The sequence below is a fragment of the Gobio gobio genome (assembly GCF_949357685.1).
Source record: "Gobio gobio genome assembly, chromosome: 9".
NCBI lineage: Eukaryota > Metazoa > Chordata > Actinopteri > Cypriniformes > Gobionidae > Gobio > Gobio gobio.
The window spans coordinates 12,003,926-12,017,673 of record NC_137115.1 but is presented as its reverse complement, the minus strand read 5'-3'; the positions used below and the strand labels follow the sequence as shown (position 1 = coordinate 12,017,673).

The window sequence follows — 13,748 nt, the reverse complement described above, 5'->3', positions numbered from 1 at the left end:
TCTGACGAGGACAGTGATGATGATATAAAACATATGCTCAAACTGAACCCTTCCAAGCTCCAAAAAGTAACAAAATATGCTTTATTTTATTCTTCTGTAATTGTTACTCTAACATCAGGAGAGTTTTATATTATCGTGACAGGTAGAGATCCATCCATGTTAGATATAGATCCCGTTCACTAAAGACCCCAGTATGTAAGGATGATTGGTGAAACATTCATGCATTTAAGGGCTAAACAAATATTTAAAACATAGGGTACTGTCTTATTGTTGTTTCTACATTAATTTGGAGATTAAATGTGAAATTATTACAATATAAAAATATATTCAAAACTTTAATGTTAGGTGCGATTAATCGCAATGAATTAAAGAAAACAATTAGTTAAATTTTATTCGATTGAAAGCACTAGCTCAAATATTCAATTAGTATCTTATTAATAACATTTACTTAGCCCTAAAATACATTTTCCATAGGGGTAAAAGGCTATGTTCAGACTGCAGGTCTGCATTATTAATTGCAAGTGATCAAATAAGATTTTTGTGTCCAGACATAACCAACCTATCTGCATAGATATACCAACATATGTGACGAGGCTTTCAAAACAGATGCACGAAAAAATGGAGGTGCATTTTCTTGCTCTCCAAATAAGTGCCCTGTCAAGTTCTGGTGCAAAACTCATCTGTCCAACAACAAAACCTCAGTGAAGGAGAAGACTGGTAATGTGATATTCCAAGTCACGGCTGAAACAGATGTACCATTTGGATACTGTATGAATACTTTGGGCATGTCCGTCACTGGTTTTGCCGTTATCGTTGTGTCGCCCTAAGAATGACACAAAAGTCAATTTTCAACTCAGACGCATCTGTAAAAATCTGATTGGAATTGCATTTCAAACCACCTCCAACTGTGGTTTGAATCAGATTTGAAAAAAAATAAAAATGATTTCATGTTTTTTTTGCTGTCCAGACATTCAAAAACCAATCTGGATAAAATCTGGGTACGCAAAAAAAAATCGGATTTTCGCTGGCAGTCTGAATATAGCCTAAGTGCAACATTTTTGGCTTATGACTATACTAAGCCTCATTTGCATAGAAAAGAGGTGTGTTTGAAAAGAATGAAACTTCTTATTTAAATATGACTGCCACAGTGTAATACCAGTCACTCTTCTGAGAGCTCAATCATGTCATGTGCGGTTATTTACAAGAGTGACAACTGCATTCAAAAACTAAATTAACTCATGGAAAATAGCAGCTAGTGAAAACGCCATTTACATAAAATCCACATAATATGACCCTAAGTAAACAAGATGTTTGTGTTGCCCTCATTTGGACAATGACAGCCTGTCTTTGGTGCTAGAAAAATCAAAGAAACAGAGGTTGTCTTGACTCATTCACAAAAATAACAAGAATAAAGTACTGTATTCTTTAAATGCACAGTATGCATTATTCTGCCATTCTACTTGATATAAGAACTTAACTTAAAACAGAAGCTTTACGAGCATAAACAAAAAAAAAAGTGCTTATCCCAAACAGGTTCAATCATCTTTCTTGTTCATAGCCACAAGATGCTCCCATTTTGCTTTGGCTATCATTGTCAATCACTGTAATTTATTGAGTAACATGTGTTCTGTACATACATTTTTAATGTGCTGGGCACTCCTGACACTTTGCAGTGTGTACATGGTAATTGTGATCAAGTTTGACTTTGGCTGGTTAGCGAAAAAGATGTGGAAATGCTGAAGTGGAACACCTGTTTCTTCATTTCTGTTTATCCATTTGTATGGGAAACTCTAATTCTGGGCATTCTGTGGACATACAACAGTAGTTCTCAATCAGGGGGCCTCAACAAACTTCTAATGTTTTTTTTTTTTCTGTTTTCTGTTTCTGTTTGGCCGATGTGCTTGGATGCAGGACTTTTATTTTGACGGTGCTGAGAACACTGGCTCTGAGAACGACAGCGCCTGAGCACACAGCGTTCCCATTCTCCATTTGCATTCTCCATTTAACAGTTTTGTCTAATATTGTACTAGATAGAACTGTTAAACAAAGAAAGTAAACTCTTTACGAAAAAGTATTATAGCATTTGCTTTTATATTATTAGTAACAGAAAGGCAAACACTATTATACTTTCTCATTTACCACCACCAGCATTCAGCAAATACGCATTTATATCATTTAAACAAATCTTAGAATATCTAATAAACATTTAATGTCACAAACTTTGCAGACTTCAGTTGGCTCCAGCTGTCATCCAAGATGTTCATGTTTTTCTTTCTTCAGTCGAGAAGAAATGTAGTTTTTTGAGGAAACATTCCAGGATTTTTCTCCCCATCATAGACTTCCATGGTAACCAAAATGTTGAAGGTCCGAATCAATGCAGTTTTAAAGTGCTTCGAAGGGCTTCAGAGGCTCTGTGCGATCCCAGACGAGGAATAGGGTCCTATCTAGCGAAACGATCTGTCATTTTCAAAAAATGTTTTAAAGAATATACTTAACCTAAATTGACGTAAGCAGAAGTACCACCCCCGTGTTTACAAAGCACACATGCGAAGACTAATACAAATGCCCTTTAAAAAAAAAGGTAAAACAACGATGTCGGATGATTTTGAAGTTGAAGATGGAGTGTTTTTTGGTAAAGGAGTTTGTATTAGTCCTTGCACGTTCGTTTGGGGCGGTACTTCCGCCTACGACCACCGTGACCTTTTCGACGTGATTGCGCAATCCTTGGCACGTCGCAGAGCAGCGCAAGATGAGGACTTTAGGTTAAAAAGTATATTCATTTTTTTTTTTTTTGGAAAATGCAGATGGTTTTGCTAGATAAGACCCTATTCCTCGTCTGGGATCGCACAGAGCCTCTGAAGCCCATCGAAGTGCTTTGAAACTGCATTGATTTGAACCTTCAACAGTTTGGTTGCCATGGAAGTCTATGATGGGGAGAAACATCCTGGAATGTTTTCCTCAAAAAACGTCATTTCTTTTCGACTGAAGAAAGAAAGGCATGAACATCTTGGATAAGAGGGGTAAGTAAAATATCAGCCAAATATACCTGCTGTAAAATGATGAGATGATATTATCATGATATTATGCTGAGTGGCTAGTAACTTTTGGAAAACCTCTAGCCACAGTGGCTGGTGAGCAAAAAGTTCATGTTAAACCCTGTACACTCTAAAAATGGCTGGGTTAAAAATAACCCAATTGGCAACCCAGCGCTGGGTAAATATTGGACAGAACACATGCTGGGTTAAATTAACCCAGTGATATTTTAACCCAGCAGACTGGGCTGTTGAGAAAACCCAAAATGTAGTCAATGCTACCATTGATGGATTTGCTATTCTGGGTTATTCTTGCTGGGTTATTCTTATCATTTCTCCTGTGCATTAGCCTACTGTAAAACTAGACAATCATGAAATAACAAATAATGAAGAATACATGTTTAGACTGTTAAAATAATATGCTTGTCAACTGGTACAACACACGAATGTGTTAAAAGTGGCAACTACAATGACAAATACAACAGTAGCCTAATATATGCTGTCAATTTCTTCACGTTAAATCTAACTTTTATTTTGACGGGTTGCCGTATCTTTGAGTGTCTGTGTACATGATATGACAGTTTTCTCAAATGAAATGGTAAATTATCATGAAGTGACGGTTTATGCGTTCATGTCCTCATATAGTGACACGGCAGAGACTAAAAAGACAGCGAGCGAGTGTCACACGCGTGCGTGCGCGCGCACCCCCGTCATTCCGTAGAGACGCAGAACATACAGGAGAAATATTTAAATAGTATTTTGCAGTTTAATATTCACAGACTCTCGTATATATTCAGCTACAGTCTGGAGCCCTGCGCTTAGATAAACACTGACGTGACTGAACGCAGCTGCGGGGACCGAATATACTCGGGAGTCGGTACTACCGGTGCAACAAGTGGCTTTGTCCTTTCAAAATGACAGTTTGGGAGCGAATTTAAACATCAAGGCGGGAAGCTCATGACACAACCAAACGCTGGGTAGAATCAACCAAGCGTTGCGACCCAGCAGGTTTAACAACTTGAAATTTGAAACCACCCAATGGTGTTTAAAATGAGATCAAATAAACCAACAAAAATTACCCAACAGTCTCAACCCAGCATTATTTAGAGTGTATATACTGTATATATCAGCTTTATATTGGCCATCGGTCACCCTGCTCTCTAATATATTGGCATCATCATCGGCCATCAAATAAACAATATACGTCGACCACTATTTCAAATTGTCTGGTATACTTATGTATGTACTGTATGTGAATGTCAGTGTACACGTATGGTTTTTATGCTATTTAAATATTGTTATAAACAATGGGGGTTGATGGTTTGAAGTCAAAAAGTTTGAGATCCACTGACAGTAAACATGGTAGTCATATTCGAAGAGAAGACAGGACTCTCAGGTTTCTCATTTTGTGATGAGAAAAGCATGCACACAGTGATTGTATTAGAGAATAAGACATCAAAGTTATCAGTATGCAGTTTTATGACCCTTAGTGACATGTAAATCTCATTTGAAACACTGACCCAACATTTGTAGCTCAATAATTAAAGTCACTGCACTTTTGCTCTTCGAATCCAAGGACACTGATATATTCTCTCCTATAAATGAATGACAATGATGAAGGCCTCAGAGATGCTTGACCCTCTACTTAAAAATGCTGCCCCTTCAAGGTCCAAGGCCAAGCGGGAAGGACGAGTAATTCCAGCACCACCGAGTGTTTTGCGAGCGCTCAGGCTCTGTGAGAGTTATTGTTCCATCCGAGTCGCGTCTATTAAGGTGCGATTCATCACGTAAGTACAGAAGGCCTCCGCTGCCTTTGCTGTTTCTCCAAAAGGGAGTGGATGGGGAAGATGCATGACTTGCCCTGAAGGTGCAGCCGAGCGCAGATGCAGTTGGGCAGCTTTGATTAAGAGTGTCTTAGCCAAGGGAAGGACATAGGTGAAGCGCTTCACCTGCGCATTCCGGCACGGAGCCTCTCGTGCAGTTAATTATTGTCCTGTCTCAGCAGAGAGCACAAAAATCGGGGGCCGTGGATTGGTGAGCTTTGAGAGAACTGGAAGAACGGATGAAAGCACGGCAGTTCGAGCTTGGCCGAGGGTGCCAAAATCATTTTCAGGCTTTTAGGCGCAGCCCGCAGAGTCATTTAGCTGCCGAACGCGTGATGCTTCCCACACAAGGCCTGCCAAGCGAACGCTGCGCACGTCAGACGTGGAATGAATAAAGATTCCCATCATCCGTGCTTGTGTTACGGGTGACTAACCTCTCGCTGAACCGGCTCTCATTCCACACAGCCTTCTGCGAGACCCTGACTGTACGGTAATTTTCGAATGCAGCTGCCACAATGCAATTCATCCTGACTCTACCACCTGTGGCTCTGAGACATCCCTCGAGACTTATCTTTTCCTCCTTAGCCTTCAGCTACCCATCTCCGCTCCTTCTTTAACTTCCGAGTGCGACCGGAGAACGTGACGCTGCTTGCATTTGCAATCTGTGCTAACGAGAGGCGCAAATCCAATTTAGTATGCTAATGCACTTAGATGCGTTATGTCTCAGAGGAGCGTTTCTCAACAACAAGGTTATGCAAATGCTGAAGAGCATGCCGAAGGGGACATGGTGTCCTCCCAAAGGACGTGCAACCTAAGCAACGTAGGCAAAAACAAGCTTTCAGGGCACTGTAGTCCTTTTAGCTCCGCTGTTCTGGGATTGCGTTCCAGGGCGGCTGACATTGACGTGTATTAGCGGCAGGTGATGCGTGCGTGTCTGTGAGGTATGGAAAAATGCCTGAAGTGACAGCCGGGTGTTTGGCTCCCTAGCTTGGCCCACGGGAATCTGCTGTTAAAGAAGCTACAGCCCATTCTGGAAGAGGACCATTGATTCGGTTAATTTTATGCTGGAAAATGATTTCCCCAATGGCCAGTTTCACCAGAGCGCATTGTCTGTGAAAAAAAATGCTGTAAAGCAAAAGATGAAGCACCTCATGCTCTCTGTTTAATGTGGATGTTTTGGAATTCATGACACTTTCGGTTTGGCCCTAAAGGCCCCTTGTGCAACGAGAAAGAAGAACAGAGAATGAGGCACATAAACTACATATATAAGTCAGACGTCTCATTAAATCGGCTTCACATGGAATAAAAGCATTAATGTAGACAACTGACCCGCTTGTCACACAGCTGAAAAACTGCCACATTTCCTTTCAAGCCTGATTTGCAGGCACATCCATTATTTGTAGCCTTCTGAGATATTGATGGACTTTTTCCTGGATTGTGATCCAGAGCTTCAAAAAAAAAAAATCTCACAAGCCCAGCTGTCATATACCTCAACACATTTAGCATCTTTACCATGCTGTCTGTACACTGACAAAGATTTGGTGTAGAATATACTTTGAAACTATTCTACTCAGAAATTATGAGTAAATTTCACAAACAATTAATACATTTTGCGAGCCCTGTGGGCGAATCATTCCAGTTGACGTTTCTCCACATTGGAAGTTTTCAAAACAATTCCTTATGTGTAAGGGAGCCAAAGCTCATAATAATATGCAAAACTGTTATCCAATCATAGCAGTGGGTGTTTACTTCCAAGTCTTCAATGCGGCAAGCCCATAAAAACTGAGCGCTCCAGTTGCTAGGCTCAAAACCAGGGTAGAAAATAACTCATTACTTATTCATTATGATGTTTTTGAATGTAAAAACCATGTGAACGGTCAAGTTGACCTTTTAAAAGCCAGTTCATGACAGCTTTAAATGATATTTATGGACTTTTAGCCAGCACATAGCTAAGCAGTTGCAACAGTGTGATAAGTAGTTAAAATCAAAGCCCAGCCCAAGTTTCTACGATAGTCTGTAAATATGACTCAGGTCCAACCTTCAACATAAGCCCATGGGTTTTGTTGCCTATTTTATTATGCACCAGGGTGAAATCATACACATGATCGCTGAGAGAAGTAACAGCATATCTCACCTAAATACATCACTGGGTTACATATTTAAAAGGTAAAATGTGTATGTTATAATATATAGCGCTATCTCACAAAATGTTTAAAATATGCTTACCTACATTTTTATTTATATCGCTGAAGCTGCACAGTCATTTTTTTTCAAGTCATGGGCTAAAATGGTAAAATAATGTCTCAATTTAATTTATTACCAAAGAGACTTCATGTCATGGTATTGATTCATCAATTTGGTGCACCTAGAGAGGCGCTTGGCATCCAGCCTAGTTCTGCTGTGCAGGTGAAGGGGGTTTAGGGAGCAGGGATGTGTGTGTGTGTGTGTGTGTGTGTGTGTGTGTGTGTGTGTGTGTGTGTGTGTGTGTGTGTGTGAAGCGTATGTAATATCTCACCATCTGTTTTGAGAGTCAGGGGCGTCGGTGGGCTCAGGACCCTGGCGTTGGTCACAGTGTTCTTCACTTGGCACACGTAGCTGCCCACGTCCGAGGGCTGCACCTTGGAGATATACAGATTTCCCATTTCCTGCGAGATGAATCGCCGGCTGTCCTCTGCCACGAACGAGGGGAGCTCATTGAACACCCAGCTGTAGATGATCTCTGCTGGGGCAAGAAGGAGAGCAAGCAGATGAGCTGTAAGAACAACGCACATCTCCCTAAGGAAATCCCTGTCTAAATCTGCATTGTAGCACGCTGACCTTGTCAGTGCGAGGGCTCATAGGAGAGGGAGTCTGGGAGCTGATGTGTAGGTGATATGGATTAATTCAGTGCTCTCCACTACAGGGTTCAGGGTAATCATAACTTACATGTTAGAAAAATGTACAGAGATACGGTTTTGTGTTTGCATACTAAACCGGGCCGCATTGGAATGAGGAATGTAACCCTGTGTCCAGACCAGACTCCACACAATGTGGAAAACACATGTCTTCCATGCTAATTTTTTATTTTTATTTATTTTTTTAATCCTAACCAGCAGTGTTAGTAGTACTCAAGTCTGAGTTCAAGAATATACTTTTCAGAAGCATTTGGACTATGCATGCAGTCTAAAGTTTGGATAAATTAAGATTTGTTTGGTCAAAAATAGAGTAAATATTATGAAATATTACAATTTAAAAGAAGAGTTTTCTATTTTAATTAGTACTGTCAAATTGATTAATCGCAATGAATTGCATCCAAAATAAAGGTTTGTGTTTACATAATATTTGTGTTTGTACTGTGTACAATTATTATGTACACTATATTGACAAAAGTATTGGAACACCCTCAAAATCATTGAATTCAGGTGTTCCAATCCCTTCCATGGCCACAGGCAGCAAGGAATGCAGACTGCTTCTACAAACATTTGTGAAAGAATGGGTCGCTCTCAGGAGCTCAGTGAATTCATGTTGCCACCTGTTACCACAACTGTTAGTGGTATTATAACAAAGTGGAAGCAATTGGGAACAACAGCAACTCAGCCACGGAGTGGTAGGCCACGTAAAATCACAGAGCGGGGTCAGCACATACTGAGGCGCACAGTGCGTAGATGTCGGCAAATTTCAACAGACCTCCAAACTTTGTATGGCCTTCAGATTAGCTCAAGAACAGTGCGTAGAGAGCTTCATGGAATGGGTTTCCATGGCCGAGCAGCTGCATCCAAGCCTTACATCACCAAGTGAAATGCAAAGTGTCGGATGCAGTGGTGTAAAGCACACCACCACTGGACTCTAGAGCAGTGGAGATGTGTTCTCTGGAGTGACCAATCACGCTTTCTGTCTGGCAATCCGATGGACGAGTCTGGGTTTGGCAGTTGACAGGAGAACAGCACTTGCCTGACTGCATTGTGCCAAGTGTAAAGTTTGGTGGAGGGGGGGTTATGGTGTGGGGGTTGTTTTTCAGGGGTTGGGCTTAGCCTTAGTTCCAGTGAAAGGAACTATTAATGCCTCAAGATACCAAGACATTTTGGACATTTTCATGCTCCCAACTTTGTGGGAACAATTTGGGGATGACCCCTTCTTGTTCCAACATGACTGCACACTAGTGCACAAAACAAGGTCCATAAAGACATTGATGAGTGAGTTTTGTTTGGAGGAACTTGACTGGCCTGCACCTCAAATGAATAGAACAGCTTTGGGATGAATTAAAGCAGAGACTGCGAGCCAGGCCTTCCCGTCCAACAACAGTGCCTGACCTCACAAATGTGCTTCTAGAAGAATGGTCAAATATTCCCATAAACACACTCCTAAACCTTGTGGAAAGCCTTCCCAGAACAGTTGAAGCTGTTATTGCTGCAAAGGGTGGGCCAACTCCATATTAAACCCAATGGATTAAGAATGGGATGTCATTAAAGTTCATGTGCATGTAAAGGCAGACGTCCCAAAACCTTTGGCAATATAGAGTATATATAAATACACACCCATTAATGTATATATTTAATAAATATTTGCATTTATATGCTGTATATACATATTTATATAATTTATATTATATGTAAATATATATATATTTTTCTTAAATATATACATGAATGTGTGTGCATTTATATTTACATTACATCATTTAAAGGCATCACCCACGATGTCTCCGTAGCTAATCACTATATTAAAGATTATTGTTCTGAAGTTGGGAAACAAAACTCAAGACTCGCAATCATTGCGCTTTTGTGATCAATCATTACTGTCACTTCCGAGTACTCGGGCTCATTTCTTATTCCACACAGATATGCAGAGGAATGAAGTATTCTTTATCATGTCACATTGAGCTAGAAACCAAATGACAAAAGACAGGCTGTCAACAGAACAAAATTATGTGTGTTTTTCTGTAACTCTGAAGCAGTCATATTATGCCATATAAATCCAGGAGATATGAGAGAGCGGATTACTTCTCTGATCTCATGCTGTTTGCCTTATGTCGACTATATAGCAGTCACACAGACTTTCTCGCAGCGGAAAAGGAGAAAAGAAAGAGAGAGACAAAATTCCTCATGGTCCAAATGAATTTCCCCAAGACCAATTTATTCACCAAATAATTAAAGTATGAATTTCATAGACCATTGATTTCTTTTGCATAGTAAATACAGGTGCCGTTCTCCCGCTGATTAATCACTGAAGGATTGCCACTCTTTTAAAGAGATTCCAGTTCAATTTTTCACACACAAGGGCCAATGTCACCTGAGTAAACAATGAATATTTATCTCATAAATAAAATTCAAAAGGACTCTCATGAAAGGTGTCCTCATAAAGCGTCAAACAATATAAATCACAATATTTCTAGCTGACGGGCTCAGTGCCTGAGGCTTCTGATACTGTTTTTTGAGCTCACGCCCTAGGTTTACACAAAGAGTTATGACTGTAAGCAACTGGAGAGATATGAAGTTATTTTTAAAGAGTCACTGAATTGGAATAGAATGAAAGTTCACAATGCCTATGATCAGAAGTACAGCAGTGTTCTATTTCTGAAAAATGCGGTGTGGTTACTGTTTGTCAATGCTGTAGAATCACATGCTCTACTGAGTTGGTCACCTACACTTTTGCTGTCAACCCTTACGAAAAAGATTCAAGCGTGCTATTATTATGCTTCTTTTAAACTAAAAATAAGAAAGTATACTTTCAATCTAATTTTTATAAACTTCTCAGAAATATACTTAAAATTGCACTAAGGGCCCTATTTTAACGATCTGAAACGCAAGTGTCAAAACGCGAAGCGCAAGTAACTTTGTGGGCGGGTCTCGGCGCTGTTGCTATTTTCCCGGCGGGATAAATGGCTCTTGCGCCCGGCGCAAATCTAAAATGGGTTGGTCTGAAGTAGCTTCATTATTCATAGGTGTGGTTTGGGCGTAACGTGAATAAACCAATCCGAGCGTCATCCAACATTCCCTTTAAAAGCAGGTGCGCAAGTTCCATTATGGATTGCTATTATTATGGCGTATTTACCAGGCGCACGCCAGGAGCGGTTCACAGCCGAGGAGACTGATGTTCTTTTAAGAGCAGTGAAAGACAGAGAAGTGTTGTAATGTTGTACATTATGGTAAAGGTGATTTCACAGTCTTTTTTTTTTTTCAGTCTTTCAGTTTTTTCAGTTTTTCAGTCGATTTTTGTTCCTGGTTCTTGACGGACAAACCAATTTGTCAGATGTCCTTATATACATATATGTCTTGCCACTATTGGGCAAACAGGTCTTATCCTTAATTATTACAATTAGCCTGAATCATTTGTAAGCTAGATTTATGCCTATTTTTTCACATCTTCGTGGCACACCACAATGATTTCCGTCATATGACGGATGAAGATGAAGATATCTCATGTGTTAATATTTTTTTAGTGTAACAATTTATGATTTGCAAAAATAACTTGCATCTGTGTAGATTACATGAGCAAAGTGTATGCGCGTTGTGCACGCTATACATTATGGTCAAGCATGCGCCCTTAAAATAGCATAATGAACAACGCGCAACGCGCCACTGACTTTAGACTAGGTTTTTTCTGGTCAGTGGCGCAATTGTTTAATGAAACAGCAAAATAGCACCAGGGATTGTTTGCGCCGGAACACGCCTCCTTTTTTGCGCTGAACCGCCCAGGGAGCGCAAGTGCATTCACTAGTTTAGCGACGTGCTTCTGTGGAGGGAAAAGCGCGCTTTGCGCGGGTGCAAAATAGGAATGACACATGCGTCGGTGTACAAAGTCAATTGCGCTGGGTGCAAGATAGGGCCCTAGGTATACTTGACTTAAACTGACAGAAATGTCAAAGTATATTTGGCCTATACTTGTACTCAATCTTTTGATCAAGATATACTTAAAAGAGTATTCAAAGTATACTTGGCTTGTAGTTGTGTTTACTCTTTTGATTGCGTAGCCTATTAAATACTTTTTTTCACATAGTTCCCATTCAGTCGGTCACGTTCGACGTACGTCGGACGTACCGACGAATTGGGATCACTTCTGGGAGCCCCTATCAGCTTAGAGCTATCTAGAACCGGCCAATGAACAATTGGCGTGCGAGATTTGCATCTCGCGCTCCGCCCCGCGCCGCGGGTATAAACAGGAAGCGAGAGCGAATGCACGCTGTCATTCACTTCGGAGCCACACAGGCGTATGAAGGAGTCACTCTCTTCATTCAAGACGAGTATTTTTCGCTGCTATCAGCAAGACTGTCTACAGACACCGGAGAAACCAGAGGAGGACGCGTGTTGGAGAAACGGCACCTTTCAGTGGGATCGCGCTGAACTCATCGAGCTGCCTCTGAGTGCAGAAAAACTGCTGTTATCACAGCAACCTGTTGGTCTGGGTAGAGCGTTTTCCTGCTGAGTACAGGCACGGGCTGCACTAACAATCCCGTGCACTGTCGCGTTTCCCCCTGAGTGCTTCAGCACAGAGCGTTTTCCTCACAAAAGAGCTTCACGGGTGACGTGCCGTCTTTTTCAAGATGTCTTACCACCCGTGCGTTTCTGGATGCAGTCGTTCCCTGTCCCCTGCTGACGGTCACAATCGCTGTCTCACGTGTTTGGGCACACAGCACGCTGAGGCGGCGTTTGTGGATAGTTCATGTTCCCACTGCGGGAACATGACTATCTCGGAGCAAAGATCGAGACTCTCCTACCTCCGGGCTGGGGGAGTCCCCTTACCCATCCCACGAACTAGGTCTACCCCTAACCCGGGTGGACCTGCTTCTTTGGATGGCCAGGGTGATCTGAGGATCACGTTTAGGGCAAACCCGCCGAGTGAATCTCCGCAGGCCACTATTCCCTCTGCTCCGCAGCCGGTAGAGCCTCCAAGGGAACCCGCTGGACCCTCCCACGGGAGACCAGTGGTGACTTTTGGAGCTCCAGCGGACGAACAGATGTCGATCGCTGCATCGGAGGGGGAGTTTCAGTCCTCGGGGGATGAAGGGTCAGCTGTACTGCCTCCCTCTGGGAGAGTGGCAACGGCTGCCCCGGACCCTGAGATGGCTGCTATGCTTGCCCGGGCCGCCGAAAGGGTTGGGCTCGAGTGGAACCCTCCACCGTGTCCCGAACCCTCTAGGTTGGACGATTGGTTCCTCGGGGTGGGTCGCGCTGGTTCTCAGCGTCCCGCCCCGACACCTTTCTTCCCGGAGGTGCATGAGGAGCTCACGAGGTCGTGGACGGCACCTTTTTCTGCCAGAAACCGGCCGAGTGACTCCTCCCCCCTCACTACCCTCGACGGCGGGCCAGCCAAGGGTTACGTGGGAATCCCGCCAGTGGAGCGCGCCGTCGCGATGCAACTGTGTCCGGCGACCGCCTCTAACTGGCGCGGTGACCCACGTCTCCCGTCCCGGGCCTGTAAGTTCTCTTCCGGTCTGACCGGGAAGGCTTACAAGGCCTGCGGACAGGCTGCGTCCGCCTTGCATGGCATGGCGTTGCTTCAGGTCCACCAGGCCCAAGCACTCCTTGACATGCACGAGGGTAGGCCTGACCCAGAGCTCCTCCGGGAGCTCCGGACGGCGACGGACCTCGCCCTCCGGGCGACGAAAGTCACCGCCCGTGCCATCGGTCAGGCGATGTCCACGCTTGTGGTCCAGGAGCGTCATCTCTGGCTGAACCTGGCTGACATGAGGGAGACCGATAAATATCGGTTCCTGGACTCCCCCATCTCGTCAGCTGGGTTATTCGGCGACGCGGTCGAGAGCTTCGCCCAACAGTTCTCGGCCGCCCAGAAGCAGACGGAGGCGATCAAGCACATCCTGCCCCGGCGGCCCGCTGCTGCCTCCACCCCGCCGCCGGCGGCAGCGCCTCCGACTACTCGTCGCCGAGGACGTCCACCCGCCGCCGCCTCCGCCCCC

General features: G+C 43.1%; 1 protein-coding gene across 1 annotated transcript in view; it reads right to left on the bottom strand.

Annotated features, from left to right (window-relative positions):
• Positions 1–13,748, bottom strand: part of cntn5 (contactin 5) — a 460,526-nt gene that overhangs the window by 141,945 nt on the left and 304,833 nt on the right. Inside the window, exon 7 of the mRNA XM_079825767.1 lies at positions 7,371–7,574. Coding sequence (XP_079681893.1) covers positions 7,371–7,574 — 204 coding nt within the window. The remainder of the gene's footprint in view (positions 1–7,370; positions 7,575–13,748) is intronic.